Source organism: Anser cygnoides, chromosome 29, assembly GCF_040182565.1.
Source record: "Anser cygnoides isolate HZ-2024a breed goose chromosome 29, Taihu_goose_T2T_genome, whole genome shotgun sequence".
Lineage (NCBI taxonomy): Eukaryota > Metazoa > Chordata > Aves > Anseriformes > Anatidae > Anser > Anser cygnoides.
Window position 1 is genome coordinate 3,878,943 of NC_089901.1, and position 18,195 is coordinate 3,897,137.

General features: G+C 60.5%; 1 protein-coding gene across 2 annotated transcripts; it reads left to right on the forward strand.

Annotated features, from left to right (window-relative positions):
- Window positions 1-46: 46 nt before the first annotated feature.
- On the forward strand, window positions 47-8,365 carry SUPT5H (SPT5 homolog, DSIF elongation factor subunit). 2 transcript variants are annotated; one of them, XM_066984742.1, is made up of 30 exons: window positions 47-189; window positions 310-388; window positions 961-1,114; window positions 1,195-1,260; window positions 1,804-1,815; window positions 1,914-1,983; window positions 2,071-2,139; window positions 2,222-2,287; window positions 2,454-2,484; window positions 2,567-2,635; window positions 2,721-2,972; window positions 3,056-3,145; window positions 3,220-3,290; window positions 3,405-3,510; window positions 3,766-3,859; window positions 3,943-4,079; window positions 4,171-4,326; window positions 4,431-4,577; window positions 4,807-4,953; window positions 5,142-5,267; window positions 5,382-5,466; window positions 5,558-5,662; window positions 5,783-5,885; window positions 5,980-6,107; window positions 6,322-6,427; window positions 6,612-6,770; window positions 7,039-7,207; window positions 7,283-7,486; window positions 7,574-7,669; window positions 8,057-8,365. In XM_066984742.1, the coding sequence occupies exons 2-30, from the start codon at window positions 317-319 to the stop codon at window positions 8,198-8,200; spliced, it is 3,234 nt and encodes a 1,077-aa protein (XP_066840843.1). In that variant the 5' UTR covers window positions 47-189; window positions 310-316; the 3' UTR covers window positions 8,201-8,365. The 2 variants fall into 2 exon arrangements, with proteins under 2 accessions (XP_066840843.1, XP_066840844.1); XM_066984743.1 differs by lacking the exon at window positions 1,804-1,815.
- Window positions 8,366-18,195: the final 9,830 nt, after the last annotated feature.

Sequence of the window (18,195 nt, forward strand, 5' to 3'; positions counted from 1 at the left end):
TGATCACGTGACGGGGGAGAAGTCTCGCGAGAGGAGGCGGCGAGGCCTGCGCGGGCGGCCGCAGCGGCGGGAGCAGGCCGCGAACCGGGGCCGGGACGGGAAGCTGAGCCGCGACCGGAAGCGGGCCGCGACCGGAAGCGGAAGCGGAGCCGCGAGCGGAAGCGGAGCCGAGCGGGGCTTCTCCGTGCGGTAAACGGTGGCGGCCGCGGCTGCTCCCGGGGCCTGACGGGGAGTCGGCGGGTGCCGCCCTCCGACCCCCGGCCTCCCCCCGGGGACCCCCTCACGTCCGCCGCCCCCCACCCCCCGCAGCGCCGCCATGTCGGACAGCGACGACAGCAACTTCTCGGAGGAGGAGAGCGAGCGCAGCAGCGAGGCCGAGGAGGCCGAGGCGAGGCCGGAGGCTGCGGGCCGGGGGGGTTGGGGGTTGGGGGGGGTTGGGGGTCGGGGGGGGGGTTGAGGGAGATTGAGAGGGGGTTAGCGGGGGTTGGGGGGGTTTTAGCGGCCTTGGGGAGAATTTTGGGGGTCTTGGGGGAGGGTTGGGGGCCTTGGGGGTGTTTAGGGGGAGTTGGGGGATTTTAGGGGGTTTGGGGGGAATTTTGGGGTCTTGGGGGGGGTTTGAGGAGATTGCGGGGGCTTTAGGGGGGGTTGGGAGGTTTGGGGGACTTTAGGGGTGTCTTGGGGAAATTTTGGGGGCCTTGGGGGGGATTTAGGGGAGATTGGGGGGGCTTTAGAGGGGGTTGGGAGGCTTGTGGGGATTTAGAGGGTTTGGGGGGAATTTTGGGTTCTTGAGTAGGTTTGGGGGTTGTTGGGGATTTGGAGGGTTTTGGGGGGGCGTTGGGGAGATTTTGGGGCAGTTTTAGGGGGGTTTTGGGGAGTCTGGGGGGTTTATAGGGGTTTGGGGGTGTGCAGCCTTCTCTCACCCTCTTTTTTACCACCTACCCCCCCCGAATTGTTGCACAGGCTGAGGAGGAGCGCGCCAGCGCGGCCGGCAGCGAGAAGGAGGAGGCCGAGGAGGAGGAGGAGGAAGAGGAGTACGATGAGGAGGAGGAGGAGGAAGATGACGACCGGCCAGCCAAAAAACCCCGCCACGGGGGCTTCATCCTGGACGAGGCCGGTGAGCTGCCGGTGGGCGGGGTGCAGCGGGGACCGCTGCCGCTGCCCCCGGCCCCGCTCAGCGCCCCGATCCCCCAACAGACGTTGATGATGAGTACGAGGACGAGGACCAGTGGGAGGATGGGGCCGAGGACATCCTGGAGAAAGGTGAGGAGCCCCCCCCGGGGCTTTGGGGGCTCCCCTCTGTGGCTTCGAGGCCCCCCCCTCGGGCTTTGGGGCTGCTTCTGTCCCGCTCCCTGCCCTCAAGACCGGAGGAAGAGGATGGAAACGGAGTCCCATGGTGGCGTGGCTCTTTTGGGGCTAAACCACGTGGTTTTGGGCCACGCTGTGTGGCCGCTCTGGCTCTTCCCCTGCCTCCAGGCGTGTTTTTCTCCCCAAATCCACCACTCGGGGGCGGGAGGGATGGCGGGGCCCCGGCTCCCTCACCTCCTCCCTCCATCCGTCCGTCCGTCCCCCCCCCGTTTGTCCGCTCAGCACATCTCATCCGCACCAGCCTGGTTTTATTTTTTTGCTGTTTTTATTATTATTATTTCTATCTTTTTTTTTTTTTGTGGTTTCCTTTCCCTCCTGTGCTGCCGTCTTAATTTTGTTCCTTCCCCTTTGTTCCCCCCTCACCCCGCGGGTGGTTTTGCCGCTATTATTTGCTCCATACTGTCCGCCCTCCACCGCCACCTCCTTGTTCCCGAGCAGAAGAGATCGAAGGTAAGTTCGAGTCAGCCCAAGCCCCCCACCTCTGGCGTCACCCCCCCGGGGCCAACCAAGCCCCCGTGAGCCGGGTCCGACCCTCCTCTTCCTCACAGCTTCCAACATCGACAACGTGGTGCTGGACGAGGACCGCTCGGGCGCTCGGCGGTTGCAGAATCTCTGGAGGTGACGCTGGCTCCGTCCACCCCCCCGGCCCCCCTTTTGCCCCCCGACGGGCTGCAGGAGCTGCGCTGATGCCTTTTTATCCCGCAGGGATCAACGCGAGGAGGAGCTGGGCGAGTATTACATGAAGAAATACGCCAAGTCCTCGGTGGGAGAGACGTGAGTGGCGCGGCGCTGCGCCCGGTCCTGCCAGGAAGGGCTCGCGCTTTTATAACTTTTCCTTTTTTCTTTTTTTTCTCAGCGTTTACGGCGGCTCCGATGAGCTCTCGGATGACATCACGCAGCAGCAGCTGCTGCCTGGAGTCAAGTGAGTGTTGTGCAAGGGGAAAAAAGATAAAACACGCCGTGTTTATGGGGAAAAAAAAGAGGCAGATCGGGTCTGCGGGGCGCTGAGCTGCGCAGCTGGGTGGCATTTTATGGGCTGGGCCGGGACAAGCCGCCCTGTGACGGTTCCTCTCTCTGCCCCTGTGCAGGGATCCCAACCTCTGGACCGTGAAGTGCAAGGTAGGTGCTGGGGGGGCTTTGGGGTGGGGGTCAGCATTTGGGGGGGGGCGTATCCCCGACCCTAAAGCGCTTTTCCCCCCAGATCGGCGAGGAGCGCGCCACGGCCATTGCCCTGATGCGGAAATTCATCGCCTACCAGTTCACCGACACGGTGAGGCTGGGGGGGAGCCGGGGGGGGCCAGAGGGGGGCCTGCAGCCCCCGCCCCCCCGTTCTTGACGTGCCCCTCGTCCCGCAGCCCCTGCAGATCAAGTCGGTGGTGGCCCCCGAGCACGTCAAGGGCTACATCTACGTGGAGGCGTACAAGCAGACGCACGTGAAGCAGGCGATCGAGGGCGTGGGCAACCTGCGCATGGGCTACTGGAACCAGCAGATGGTCCCCATCAAGGAGATGACGGACGTGCTGAAGGTGGTGAAGGAGGTCACCAACCTCAAGCCCAAGTCCTGGGTGCGCCTCAAGAGGGGGATCTACAAGGACGACATCGCCCAGGTGAGGCGGGAGGGGACGAGGGGCGCCGCGGGGGGGCGGTTGGCGACGCCCCGGCTCACCGCCGCCACCTCCCCCGCGGGCAGGTGGATTACGTGGAGCCCAGCCAGAACCAGATCTCCCTCAAGATGATCCCCCGCATCGACTTCGACCGCATCAAAGCCCGCATGAGCCTGGTAGGTGGGGCGTTGCGGGGCTGCCGCCGCCGCGCCGGGGCCGCTGGCTCAGCCCACTGCCTCCCACCCTGCAGAAGGACTGGTTCGCCAAGCGCAAGAAGTTCAAGCGCCCCCCCCAGCGGCTTTTCGATGCTGAAAAGATCCGGTAGGTGGCAGCCCCTGCACCGGACAACATCAGGTGTGGCCGAAAAAAGCCCCCCCCCAGCGAGCTGCCCTCCCTGAGGGGCTGGTTTGGGTTTTTGCCCCTGTCTCGGCTCAGCTCCCTGGGAGGCGACGTGGCGTCGGATGGAGACTTCCTCATCTTTGAAGGCAACCGCTACAGCCGCAAGGGCTTTCTCTTCAAGAGCTTCGCCATGTCGGCCGTGGTGAGCGCGGGCCTGGGTTTAATCCAGACCCAAACCTAGCGCTTTTCTCCCCAGACTGCTTCCCTTCTCGCGACGAGATGCAGCCGCTGGGGTCTGGGTGGGAAAGGGGGTGGGGAGGGAGGCCGGTGGCTCCCTGTTCCTCGGTGGGGATGGCGCCACTGTGACGCCGTCGGTGTGGCATCGGCGCTGCTCGGAGAAGCAGGGGCGTTTCGGGAAGGAAGGGGGCGTTTCGGTCATCGGCTTCGTTCGTGGCAGATCACGGAAGGCGTGAAGCCCACCCTGTCGGAGCTGGAGAAGTTCGAGGACCAGCCCGAGGGCATCGACTTGGAGGTGGTGACGGAGAGCACAGGTACGCGGGGCTTTCAGCGCGGCCCCCACCTCGCCGCACCCCGCAGTGCCTCGGCCCCTCACCGTCCCTGCCGCTGCCCCCAGGGAAGGAGCGTGAGCACAACTTCCAGCCCGGCGACAACGTGGAGGTGTGCGAGGGCGAGCTGATCAACCTGCAGGGCAAGATCCTCAGCGTCGATGGCAACAAGATCACCATCATGCCCAAACACGAGGACCTGAAGGTAGCAGAGAGCCCAGGGAGCGGCTCTGGATGCCTCGGGCAGGGCGCTGTAGCCACGCCAGGCCCCCTCACCGATGCTCCTTCCCCCCTAGGACATGCTGGAGTTCCCAGCTCAGGAGCTGCGCAAGTATTTCAAGATGGGCGACCACGTGAAAGTGATCGCGGGGCGTTTCGAGGGTGACACGGGCCTCATCGTTCGGGTGGAGGAGAACTTTGTCATCCTCTTCTCTGACCTCACCATGCACGAGGTGAGCGCAGGGGCGAAACGCCCCCCCCAGCCCGGCTCTGCGTGGGGAGGGGGGGAAGGGGCTGCCACGGCTGCGTCTCACCCCTCTTCCTGCCCCACCACCAGCTCAAGGTTCTACCGCGGGACCTGCAGCTCTGCTCGGAGACTGCCTCGGGCGTGGACGTTGGGGGGCAGCACGAGTGGGGTGAGCTGGTGCAGCTGGACCCCCAGACCGTGGGCGTCATCGTCCGCCTGGAGCGCGAGACCTTCCAGGTGAGCCCTGGCTGCCACGGCGCTGGAAGGAGCTGCATTTGGTTTTTTTTGTGTGTGTTTTCCCCTGTTTTCGGATGTCCTGCTGGGGAAGAGAATGAGAGGGGCATGCAGCCGTGTGCCGGAGATGCCTCCCCAGCTTCTGTTGTTCGTCCCCGGGGTTGTGGAATCTGAGGGGGGGCTGTTTTGGGCAGGCCCCCTTCCAGCTCCTTGCCCCCCCTGTGGGCTGCAGGTGCTGAACATGTACGGGAAGGTGGTGACGGTGCGGCACCAGGCCGTCACCAGGAAGAAGGACAACCGCTTCGCCGTCGCCCTCGACTCGGAGCAGAACAACATCCACGTCAAGGACATCGTCAAGGTCATCGACGGGCCCCACTCGGTACGAGCTGCGGCGTGGGGGTGCCACCAGCTCATCTGCCTTGGGCCTGTTGGGTTTGCTGGGGGCCGTTCTGGCTTCTTCTGGCACCGAGGGGCCTTCCCGACAGCCCCCTGGGTTCTTCCTGGTGCTGGGCGAGGGTCCTGTCCCCCTCCTGAGCCTCACCCCCCACCCCCCTTTTACCGGCACAGGGCCGTGAGGGGGAGATCCGGCACCTCTTCCGCGGCTTTGCCTTCCTGCACTGCAAGAAGCTGGTGGAGAACGGCGGCATGTTTGTCTGCAAGACCCGACACCTCGTCCTGGCCGGTGGTTCCAAGGTGGGAGCGCGCTGGCGACGCCCCCGGGGACCACCGGCAGCTGCCAGAGGGGGCTGCGGCCCCACAGCTTCGCTGCTGCCCCTCCTCCAGCGCCCTTTTGTCTGCCTTTTGCAGCCACGGGACGTCACCAACTTCACAGTGGCCGGCTTTACTCCCATGAGCCCCCGTATCACCAGCCCAATGCACCCCAGCGGGGCTGGTGAGTGCTGGGGGGGTGCCCCCGAGGACAGGAGAACGTCCCTGAGGACGCTCGGCCCATCCTGAGCCCCCCCCGACCTCGCTCCTTGCAGGCCAGCGCGGCGGCTTTGGCGGCGGCGGCATGAGCCGTGGGCGCGGGCGGCGGGATAACGACCTCATCGGGCAGACGGTGCGCATCTCCCAAGGACCTTACAAAGGTGGGTGCCTTCTTGGGGGGGGGCGTGCTGGGTTTCTGGGTCCCGTCCCACCCCCCCAGCACGGGCTGGGGCTGTGGGGCCGCCTGCGTCCCCCTTCCCAGCCGCACTCGGGCCCCGCAGGCTACATCGGGGTGGTGAAGGACGCAACGGAGTCGACGGCCCGCGTGGAGCTGCACTCCACCTGCCAGACCATCTCGGTGGACCGCCAGCGCCTGACCACAGTGTGAGTGCCCCCTGGGGACAGGGGGACGCGCCGCGCCGTCCCTGGCGCTGCTGGGGACTCTGTGTCCCCATCTCCTGACGCTGTGTCCCCACAGGGGCTCGCGGCGCCCTGGTGGGATGACATCGACCTATGGGCGCACCCCCATGTACGGCTCCCAGACCCCGATGTACGGCTCGGGCTCCCGCACCCCGATGTACGGCTCCCAGACGCCCCTGCATGACGGTGAGTGGAAGTGGGGGGGCCCCCCGGGATCGATGGGGGACACGGGACGGGGGTTAGGCGCATTGCTGGGGCGTGGAAGGGACCCCGGTGTGATCTTTTGGAGGGAAGGAGGGGGGCGAAGTGGGCACTGGGGACAAGGAGGGTGGAGGTGGAGGAGGATGGGGCTGAGGGGACGCACAGAGGGAGCTGACGTGGCCCCCACGGGGCGTTGCAGGCAGCCGCACGCCACACTACGGCTCACAGACCCCGCTGCACGACGGCAGCCGCACGCCTGCCCAGAGCGGTGCCTGGGACCCCAACAACCCCAACACGCCTTCCAGGTGGGTGCCGGCGGGGCTGGTGACCAGGACAGCCCCACCGCAGGGTCCCTGCTCACCAGCACGGCCCCAGCGACGTCGCGACGGTCGTGGTTTGGGGTCCTGGGCCGCCAGAGAAGCCCCGCTACGGGATTCCAGTCACCGAGTTGTCCCGGGCGCTGCGACAATGCCTGTCTCCCGTCCCTAGGGCCGACGAGGACTTTGAGTACGGCTTCGACGATGAGCCCACGCCCTCACCGCAAGGCTACGGTGGCACCCCCAACCCGCAGACCCCCGGCTACCCCGACCCCTCATCCCCACAGGTCACCCAGCCGTACAACCCCCAGACCCCTGGCACGCCGGCCATGTGAGTGTTCCCTCCGCCCCGCGCCCGTCTGTGGCTTCGGGGCGCCCCAAAACCTGGCTCTGGGAGGGGAGTCACAGCCCTGCGGCCCCCGAGTTGGGGCTGGGGGGGGGGGGGGGGAACCTCATCCCTGAAAGACTCCAAACTGTGGTCCTGGCGGGGAGATGTGCTCCTAGGGGACCCCAAACCGAGGCCTGGAGTTGACGCCGTGTTCCCTGAAGCCCCCCACGGGGTGATACGGTGCTCCCACGTTCCCCTCTCGCCCCGGCAGGTACAACACCGACCAGTTCTCCCCCTACGCCGTGCCATCGCCACAGGGCTCCTACCAACCCAGCCCCAGCCCCCAGAGCTACCACCAGGTGGCCCCCAGCCCCGTGGGCTACCAGAACACCCACTCGCCGGCCAGCTACCACCCTACACCATCGCCTATGGCCTACCAGGTACCCCCAGACCCTTTTTTCCCCGTCCCCCGTAGCCCCCCGCTGCTGCTCACGCTGTCTTTTCTCTGCCCCCAGGCCAGCCCCAGCCCCAGCCCAGTGGGGTACAGCCCCATGACCCCCGGGGCGCCATCCCCGGGGGGGTACAACCCCCACACCCCCGGTTCGGGCATCGAGCAGAGCTCCAGTGACTGGGTGACCACCGACATCCAGGTGAAGGTCCGGGACACCTACCTGGACAGCCAGGCGGTGGGACAGACGGGCGTCATCCGCAGCGTCACGGTGAGGCGGCGGCGGTGCTTTTTTGTGGTGGGGGGTGTAGGGGGGGGACAACGCGGAGCCTTTGCTGACCCCGTCCTCTCTGCGCAGGGGGGGATGTGCTCCGTGTACCTGAAGGACAGCGAGAAGGTGGTGAGCATCTCCAGCGAGCACCTGGAGCCCGTCACCCCCACCAAGAGCAACAAGGTACGGTGCCCGCTGCCCTCTTGTCCCCTCGAGGCCTCCAGCCTCCCCTTGGTGCCGCTGCTGGGTTCTCTCTGCCCGCTCCAGCTCCTCGCTCCTCGCAAACTGTCACAAGGGCCCCTTATCACCTCCCAGCCCCCTTCAGCAGCCTCCGGGGACCCCACCAGCCTGCACAAGGACTTCTGTGGGATCTCCGAAGCCCTTCCTCCTTCCCCCAAGACCCACCGCGCCCCCCACGCTGACCTTACCCCATCCCGCCTCGTTCCTCTGGGCTTCCTCTGCCTCCCTTGACTTCCCCGCCCCTACTGGGGGGCCCCCAGCGTCCCCTGTACCCTCCCGGCCCCCCCTGGGTGCCCTGTACGTCCCTTACGGTCCCCGTTCTCCTCCCAGGTGAAGGTGATCCTGGGTGAGGACCGGGAGGCCACCGGCATCCTGCTCAGCATCGACGGCGAGGATGGCATCGTCCGCATGGACCTGGATGAGCAGCTCAAGATCCTCAACCTGCGCTTCCTGGGCAAGCTCCTGGAGGCCTGAGCGCCCCCCCCCCGCTGCCCTCCCCTGCTCTGCTTTTCTCTTTCCTTTTTTTTTTTTTTGTGTCTTTTTTTTTTTTTTCCCCTCTTTTTCTCATTTTACGTCCCCTTTGCCCTGGCGCCTGTTCGTGATGGGATTTCAGTGTCCAATAAAAGCTGTTGTGCGCCACCCCTGTCCTGTCCCCTGCGCACTGGGTGCTGGGACGGGGGGGGTGCTGGGACGGGGGGGGTGCTGGGACGGGGGGGTGCTGGGACGGGGGCGTTAGGGTTAGGGTTACTTTTTTATTACTTTTTTTTTCCATTTTTTGTTAGGGTTAGGGTTTGCGGTTAGTGTTAGTGTTAGGGTTGGGGTTAGGGGTTATGGTGAGGGTTAGGGTCAGGGATTAGGGTTAGCGTTAGGGTAAAGGGTTAGGGTTGGTTAGGGTTAGTATTAAGGTTAGGGTTGGGTTAGGGTTAGTAGGGTTTAGGGATAGTATTAGGGTTAGGGTTCAGGTTAGAGTTAGGGTTGGTTAGCGTTAGGGCTTAGAGTTATGGTTAGGATTAGGGGGGTTAGTGTTAGGGTGAAGGCAGGGGCTAGGGTTAGGGTTAGTAGGGTTTGGGTTAGGGTTAGAAGGGTTTAGGGTTAGGGTTAGTGTAAGAGTTAGGGTTAGAGTTAGGATTAGGGTTAGGGTTAGCCTTAGCAGTAGGTTAGGGTTAGGGTTAGGGTTAGTGTTAGGGTTAGAGTTAGTTATAGGGTTAGGGTTTTTTATTTGGGTTAGGTTTAGGTTTAGGGTTAGGCTTTAGGTTAGGGGTAGTGTTTAGGGTTAGGGTTACATTTAGAGTGTTAGGTTTAGGGATAGGGTTAGGGTCAGGGTTAGGGGTTAGGGTTTAGGGGCTAGGGTTTAGGGTTAGGGTTAGGGGTTAGGGTTTAGGGGTTAGGGCTAGGTCTAGGATTAGGGTATAGGGTTAGGGTTTATGGTTAGGGTTTAGGGTTCGGGTTTAGGAGTCAGGGGTTAGGGTTAGAGTTTAGGCTTAGGGTTTAGGGTTAGGATTGTTAGGCCTAGGGTAAGGCCTAGGCCTTGGGTTAGACCTACGGTTAGGCCTAGGCCTAGTGTTAGTCCTAGGGTTAGGGTTAGGGTTAGGGTTTAGTGTTAGTGTTAGAAGGTTAGGGTTAGGGTTTGGGCTTGGGTTAGGGTTTAGGGTTAGGATTTTTAGGCCTAGGGTTAGGCCTATGGTTAGATCTAGGGTTAGGGTTAGGGTTAGGTTTTAGGTTTAGGGTTAGGGTTAACATTAGGGTTTAGAGTTTAGCGTTAGGATTTTTAGGGTTAGGTCTAGGGTTAGGGTTAGGGGTTAGGGTTAAGGTATCGAAGGTTAGGGTTAGGGTTAGGGCTTGGGTTAGGGTTTAGGGTTTAGGGTTAGGATTTTTAGGCCTAGGGTTAGGTCTAGAATTAGGGTTAGGGATAGGGTTAGGGTTAACGTTAAGGTTTAGAGTTTAGCATTAGGTGTTTTAGGTGTAGGGTTAGGTCTAGGGTTAGGCCTAGGCCTAGGTTTAGGTCTAGCGTCAGGGTCAGGATTAGGGTTTAGGGTTAGGGTTAGTGTTACGGATTAGTGTTATGGTTAGGATTTGTGTTAGGGGTCAGGGTTCATAGGGGTTAGGGATTAGGCCTTATATTAGGGCAGAAGGCCAAAATAGGAGGGTAGTGGACCCCAAAATTGGGAAGACCCCAACCAAAGTTGAGGGAGGCGAAGCCCCAAATTAGGGGAAGGAACCCCAAAATTGAGGGAAAGAACCTTAATATTAGGGGTGAAACCCAAAAACGGATGGTGGGGACCCCAACATTGTGGGGGGAACCTCTGGAACTGGGGGGGGAATCCCCAAAATTGGGGGGAACCCCTTAACTGGGTGCGGCGAACCCCCAAATCAGGGGAAGGAACCCCAAAATTGTGGGGAAGAACCCTGAAATGGAGAGGTGAAAACCCCAAATTGAGGGGAAACCCCCAAAACTGCGGGGGAAAACCCCCATAAACACAAAACAGAAGGTGGAACGTAGAAGGGCAAGTAATGGCGTCCTCCGGCCAGCAGAGAGGCTCCAATTTCCAGGGAGTGCTGGGAAATGTAGTTCTCGGGCACTGGGCTTCCGGGAGGCCATGTTGGTTGCCCAGAGCATGCCGGGAGATGTAGTTCTCGGGCACTGGGCTTCCGGGAGGCCATTTTGAGATTCCGGGGATTGCTGGGAGGTGTAGTTCTAGGGTTAGGGTTAGGGTTAGGGTTAGCGTTTAGGCTTAGGGTTTAGGGTTAGGATTGTTAGGCCTAGGGTAAGGCCTAGGCCTCGGGTTAGACCTAGGGTTAGTCCTAGGTTTAGGGTTAGGGTTAGCGTTGGGGTTAGGGTTTGATCTTGGTTTAGGGTTAGGATTTTTAGGCCTAGGGTTAGGTCTAGGATTAGGGTTAGGGTTAGGGATAGGGTTAGGGTTAGGTTTTAGGGTTAGGGTTAGGGTTAACGTTAGGGTTTAGAGTTTAGCGTTAGGATTTTTAGGCCAAGGGTTAGGTCTAGGGTTAGGCCTAGGCCTAGGATTAGGTCTAGGTTTAGGGTTAGGGTTAGAGGGTTAAGGTTTAGGGTTAGGGTTAGGTTAGGGTTAGGGCTAGGGTTAGGGTTAGGGTTTAGGTTTTATGGTTTAGGGTTAGGATTGTTATGCCTAGGGTTATGGTTAGTGTTAGGGTTAGGGTTAGTGTTAGGTTTAGGGTTATGTTTAGTACGTTAGGGTTAGAGTTTAGGGTCAGGGTCAGGGTTAGGTTTACCCCAGAGCGGAACCCCAGAGCGGACGGGCAGACGGGTAGGGTTAGGGTTAGGGTTTGCGTTAGGTTTCGGGTTTAGGTTAGGGTTTGGGTTAGGGGCAGGATTTAGGGTTAAGGTTAGGCTTAGGCTTAGGGTTCAGGGTTAAGTTTAGGGTTAGGGTTTGGGTTACGGAAAGGGATAGGGTTAGGGTTTCGGTTAGGTATAGGGGTAGGGTTTGGGTTAGGGTTAGGGTTTAGGTTAAGGTTTGGGTTAGGGGCAGGATTTATGGTTAGGGTTAGGTTTAGGCTTAGGCTTATGGTTTAGGGTTATGGTTAGGGTTAGAGTTTGTGTTAGGTTTAGGGTTATGTTTAGTACGTTTTAGGGTTAGGGTTTAGGGTCAGGGTCAGGGTTAGTGTAAGGGGTTACGGTTAGTGTTAGGGTTAGTGTTAGGGTTTGTGTTAGGTTTCGGGTTATGGTTCGGGTTAGGATTCGTGTTAGGGTTACGGTTAGGGTTTATGGTTTAGGATTTAGTTTTTAGGGTTGCGGTTTAGGGTCCAGGTCAGGGTTAGGGTTAGTGTGAGTGGTTACGTTTAGGGTTTGGGTTAGGGTTTGGGTTAGGGTTTGGGTTAGGGGGAGGATTTAGGGTTAGGGTTAGGCTTAGGCTTAGCGTTTAGGGTTAGGTTTAGGGTTAAGGTTAGGGTTAGGAATAGGAAAAGGGCTTGGGTTAGGGTTAGGGTTTTGATTAGGGGTAGGATTTAGGGTTATTTTTAAGGTTAGGGTTAGAGTTAGGGTTAGGCGTAGGGTCAGGGTGAGGGTCATGGTTAGGGTTTAGGGTTAGGATTGTCAGGCCTAGGGTAAGGCCTAGGGTTAGGGTTAGGGTTAGTGTTAGGGTCAGGGACAGGGACAGGGACAGGGTCAGTGTCAGGGTTAGGGTTACCCCAGAGCGGAACCCCAGAGCGGACGGGCGGACGGGTTAGGGTTTGGGTTAGGGATAGGGATACGGTTTGGGTTAAGGTTCGGGTTTAGGTTAGGGTTTGTTTTAGGAGCAGGATTTAGGGTTAGGTTTAGGCTTAGGCTTAGGGTTTAGGGTTAAGTTTAGGGTTAGGATTAGGTTTAGGGTTAGGGTTAGGGTTTCGGTTAGGGAAAGGGATAGGGTTAGGGTTTCGGTTAAGTATAGGGGTAGGGTTTGGGTTAGGGTTAGGGTTTGGGTTAGGGGCAGGATTTAGGGTTAGGGTTAGGTTTAGGCTTAAGCTTATGGTTTAGGGTTAGGGTTAGCATTTTGGCTTCCAGTATTGTTTGTGCATTCCCATGTTGTTTTGCAATCTTTTCTCTTTTCATTAGTTTTATAATTAAAGTTTTTCAAAGCATGCCTCCCTGTTTTCAGTTTTCTCCTACGCCCTGAGATTTAGCCAACCTTGTTTTCTTTTGCTCTTTGTCAAGGTTGCTCAGGGAACTAGTCAGCAAGGTCTCCTGGGAAACTGCTCTTGAAGGCCTCGATGTCCACCAGAGCTGGTCATTCTTTAAGCGATGCCTCCTAGAAGCACAAGATCAGGCAATTCCTAAATATCGCAAGTCAGGCAGGCGGGGCAGGAGGCCGGCGTGGCTGACCAGGAACATTCTAATGGAGATTAGGCGGAAACAGAGAGTGTTTCGCTACTGGAAGGAGGGCCAGGTGTCATGGAAAGAATACAGGGATGCTGTTCGTGTTTGTAGGCAGAAAATTTGTGTGGCCAAAGCACACCTAGAGTTGAAGCTGGCTGTGTCTGTGAGAGAAAATAAAAAGGGCTTTTTCAGATATGTGAATGGAAAAAGGAGAACTAAAGAATACATAGGGCCGCTCCTTGATAGGGAAGGTCTCCTCACAGACAATGACATAGGCAAAGCAGAGACGCTTAATGCCTTCTTTGCCTCTGTCTTCAATGCCGATGATGGGCTTCGGGACCCAGGGTGCCCTGAGCTGGAGGACCGGGACGGTGGGGATGACAAACTCCCAACCGACCCTGAACGTGTGCGGGATTTGCTACTCCACCTGGATCCCTACAAGTCCATGGGTCCGGATGGGATTCATCCCCGGGTGCTGAAAGAGCTGGCGGACGTCATCGCGGAACCTCTCTCAATTATTTTTCAACGATCCTGGGAATTTGGAGAGGTCCCGGTAGACTGGAAGCTGGCAAATGTTGTGCCGATTTACAAGAAGGGTCAGAAAGAAGACCCTAGCAATTACAGGCCTGTCAGTCTCACGTCAGTGCCTGGTAAAATCATGGAGAAGATGGTTCTCGAACTTATTGAGGCTCACCTGGGGGACAAAGCAGTCATTGGTCCCAGCCAGCATGGGTTTGTGAAGGGCAGGTCCTGCCTAACTAACCTGATTTCCTTTTATGATAAGATCACCCGTATGATGGACCAAGGGAAACCAGCTGATGTGATTTTTTTGGACTTCAGCAAGGCTTTTGACACGGTTTCCCATAGGATCCTACTGGACAAAATGTCCACCATACAGCTAAATAAAAACATCATACAATGGGTGAGCAATTGGCTAACGGGCAGGGCCCAAAGGGTTATGGTAAATAACCATAAGCTGCGTCAGGCTGGCGGGCGGTCACCAGTGGGGTCCCTCAAGGCTCCATTTTAGGGCCGGTACTTTTCAATATTTTTATAAACGATCTGGATGTAGGAATAGAAGGTATTTTGAGCAAGTTTGCTGATGACACCAAACTTGGAGGAGTTGTGGACTCGAATGAGGGTGGAAAGGCCTTGCAGAGGGATCTGGATAGGTTGGAGAGCTGGGCGATCACCAACCGCATGAAGTTCAATAAGAGCAAGTGCCGGGTCCTGCACCTGGGACGGGGAAATCCTGGCTGCACGTACAGACTGGGCGATGAGACGCTGGGGAGCAGCCTAGAAGAGAGGGATCTGGGGGTTGTGGTAGACAGCAAGTTGAATATGAGCCAGCAGTGTGCCCTGGCAGCCAGGAGGGCCAACTGTGTCCTGGGGTGCATCAAGCACGGCATCGCTAGTAGGTCAAGGGAGGTGATTGTCCCGCTCTACTCTGCGCTGGTGCGGCCTCACCTCGAGTACTGTGTGCAGTTCTGGGCACCACAGTATAAAAAGGACATGAAACTGTTGGAGAGTGTCCAGAGGAGGGCTACGAAGATGGTGAAAGGCCTAGAGGGGAAGACGTACGAGGAACGGCTGAGGTCACTGGGCCTGTTCAGCCTGGAGAAGAGGAGGCTGAGGGGAGACCTCATCACAGTCTACAACTTCCTCGTAAGGGGGTGTCGAGAGGCAGGAGACCTTTTCTCCATTAACACCAGTGACAGGACCCGCGGGAACGGGGTTAAGCTGAGGCAGGGGAAATTTAGGCTTGACATCAGGAGGGGGTTCTTCACAGAGAGGGTGGTTGCCCACTGGAACAGGCTCCCCAGGGAAGTAGTCACTGCACCAGCCTGTCTGAATTTAAGAAGAGATTGGACTGTGCACTTAGTCACATGGTCTGAACTTTTGGGTAGACCTGTGCGGTATCAAGAGTTGGACTTGATGATCCTTAAGGGTCCCTTCCAACTCAGGATATTCTATGATTCTATGATTCTATGAAGGTTTTTTGATACAAGCTGTATGCAGCTTTGATACAAGCTTGTTTGTCCCCTATGACATGGATGATTTTGCTGAATCTCCGTGATGCCTTGAAAAGGGCTGTGCTCGGGGACCGTGGCAGCATTTTGGTATCTGATACAGATTTTCCTGTTCTGGCATACAGTGAATTTCTTTGATATGTCTATTAAGACCGTAACTGTCTTCTTGCTTTGAGTAAGGAGTTGGAAGATGAAAGGTTAGTGTTCATTTCCTCCCACATGGGCTGTAACCTTTGTCTGCATGTCTTGTGGTTGTGTTTTGTTTGTTTGTTTGTTTGTTTTGGCAGGCCCTCCAGTAGAGCAGCAGGGTGAAAGGTCTCGAGCTGGTGGCAGGACCCTGGCAGCTCTGCAGCCTGAGCAGGTGAGAGGACAGCATGTGCTCACTCTTTAAGGTTGGGAACATGTGGCAAGTTTTAAAATACAGGCTTATAACACAAATGGGTCCTGGAAAAAATCAGCTGGCTCCAAGCTTCAGGGAGTCGAGACAGTGAGATGTGTCACCAGGATGTGCCACTAAACCCAGAACTACTAGGCCATAAATCGAGACTCTGGTGGGCTTAGGTGTGCGCCGTTGGCGGAGCAGGAGATTCCCTGGCTGCCCAGCGCTGTTTTACTTATTGCTGCTTGCTGAATTGCTCAAATAAATTGAAATTCGATCTACCTTACCCACGATGTGTCGGGAATGATTTCTACCAAAACTAATTTATAACACGGGGTTTGTTGCCGAGCGAGGGTGGTGCATCGGCTAAACGGAGGAAAGCTGCAGCTGGCGTGCTGCAGTCACAGGTTTCCCAGGAGAAAGAGCAGCCCGTCTGTCCAGGTAAGTCGCAGCAAGCTTTGGGTGAAACTGAGGCGTGCTCGTAAACTTCCTGCAGCCCAGGCTCAAAGGCTTAATCGAATTTGCAGAAGCGCGAACTGCTCGGTGCTCCCCGGAGCACCCGCCCCGTTACCCCTGGCAGGACCCCGGGCTCTCCTAAGCACCCACCCCGGTGAGCCCCGAAGGGCCACCAGGCGCCCCATAGGACCCACCCCGGTGACCCCCGGCAGGCCCCTGGCCGCACCATAAGACCCACCCCGGTGAGCCCCGCTGGGCCCCCTGGCACCCCAGAGCACCCACCCCAGTGACCCCTGGTGGGCCCCCGGGCGCCCCATAGGACCCACCCCGCTGACCCCCAGCAGGCCCCCTAGCTCCCCATAGGACCCACCCCTGTGACCAGCGGCGGGCCCCTTGGGCCACCCCGAGCACCCACCCCGCTGACCCCCAGCAGGCCCCCTAGCTCCTCATAGGACCCACCCCTGTGACCAGCGGCGGGCCCCTTGGGCCCCCCCGAGCACCCACCCCAGTGACCCCCAGCGGGCCCCCGGAGCCACATCGGACCCACCCCGGTGACCCCCGGTGGGCCCTGGGAGCTCCGGATGAGCCACCCCTTGTGACCCGTGGCGGGGCCCCGTGGCGTCCCATAGCACCCACCCCGGTGACACACAGTGTGCCCCTGGGTGGCCCAGAGTACCCACCCCTGTGACCCCCGGCGGGCCCCCGGGCGCCCCATAGGAACCGCCCCCGTGAAAAGATCGAGGTCTCCGGAGCACCAACCCCGGTGACACCCAAGGGTCCCACACGTCCCCGGAGCACCCACTCCGTTGAAAACCCTGGTCACCCGCGGTCCCCGGAGGATGCACCCTGGTGACACCCAAGGGTCCCACAGTTCCCCAGAGCTCCCACTCCGTTGACTCCCCCGGGCCAACCAGGTCCCTGGAGGACCCACCCCGGTAACCCGCCCGGGCCCCCCAGGTCCCCGGAGGACCCACCCCGGTGATCTCCCCAGGTCCCCAGAGGACCCACCCCGGTGACAACAAAAGACCCACCAGGTCCCCGGAGGACCCACTCCAGTGATACCACAGGGCCCTGCAGTGCCCCGGAGGACCCACCGCGGTGAAATCCAAGGGTCCAACAGGTCCGAGGATGACACACTCCGCTGACAATCCCAGGTGCCCATAGGACCCACCCCGGTGACCCCCGTCAGGCCCCCGGGTGCCCCCAAAGACCCACCCCGGTGACCCCCGGCAGACCCCCGTGGCGCCCCCGAGGACCCACCCCGGTGAACCCCAGCGGGCCCTCGGGCTGCCCGGAGAAGCCACCCCAGTTACCTCTGGTGCACCCCCGGGTGCCCCCGAGGACCCACCCCGGTGACACCTGGTGGGCCCCCGGGCTCCCCATAGGACCCACCCCGGTGACCCCCGGCAGGACACCGGTCGCCCTGGAGCACCCACCCTGTTGAACCCCGACGGGCCCCTGGGCTCCCTGGAGCACCCCCCCCATTACCCCTGGCAGGACCCCGGGCGCTCCTAAGAACCCACCATGGTTACCCCCGAAGGGTCCCTGGGCACCCAGGAGCACACACCCCGGTGACTCCCGGAGGACCCCCGTGTGGCTCATAGGACCCACCCCGGTGAATCCCGGCGGGCGCCCGGGCGCCCCCGAGGACCCACCCAGTGACCCCTGGCGGGACCCTGGGCGGCCCATAGGACCCACCCCAGTGAAACCATTGAGGTCTCCGGAGCACCAACCCTGGTGACACCCAAAGGTCCCACAGTTCCCCGGAGCTCCCACTCCGTTGACTCCCCTGGGCCAACCAGGTCCCCAGAGGACCCAGTCCACTGACACCCCAGGGGCCCCGGAGGACCCCCCCTGGTGATCTCCCCAGGTCCCCCAGGTCCCCGGAGGACCCACTCCGCTGACACTCCGAGGGCCCCAGAGGACCCACCCCGATTACACCACAAGGCCCACCAGGTTCCCGGAGGACCCACTGCGGTGACACGCCTGGGCCCCCCAGGGGCGCAGGAGGACCCACCACGGTGAGCCTCGCCAGGCCCCCTGGCACCCCGGAGCACCCACCCTGGTTACCCCCAGTAACCGGAGGACCAACTACCAACTGGAGGACCTAGGTCCCCGGAGGACCAGCTCCGGTGACCCTGCGGAGGGCCCCATAGGACCCACCCCTGTGACCCCCGGTGGGCCCCCGGGCGCCCTGGAGGACCCAACCCGGTGCCCCCCAGCGGGCCCCCGGGCGCCACCAAGGACCCACCCTGGTGACCCCCGCCGGGCCCCAGGGTGCCCAAGAGGTTCCACCCTGGTGACCCCCGGCGGGCCCCGGGCGCCCCCGAGGACCAACCCCAGTGACCCCCATCAGGCCCCCGGGTGCCCCCAAGGACCCACCTCGGTGACCCCTGGCAGGCCCTAGGGTTCCCCGGAGGACACATCCCGGTGACCCCCGGTGGGCCCCGAGTGCCCCGGAGGACCCACCCCGGTGACCCCTGGCAGGCCCCTGGGTGCCCCCAAGGACCCACCTCGGTGACCCCTGGCAGGCCCTAGGGTTCCCCGGAGGACACATCCCGGTAACCCCGGTGGGCCCCGAGCGCCCCGGAGGACCCACCCCGGTGGGCCCCCGGGCGCCCCAGAGGACCCACCCCGGTAACCCCCGGCGGGCCCCCTGGCGCCCCCAAGGACCCACCTCAGTGACAACCGGCAGGCCCTAGGGCGCCCCCGAGGACCCACCCGAGTGACCCCTGGCAGGCTCCCGGGCACCCTGGAGGACCCACCCCGGTGTCCACCG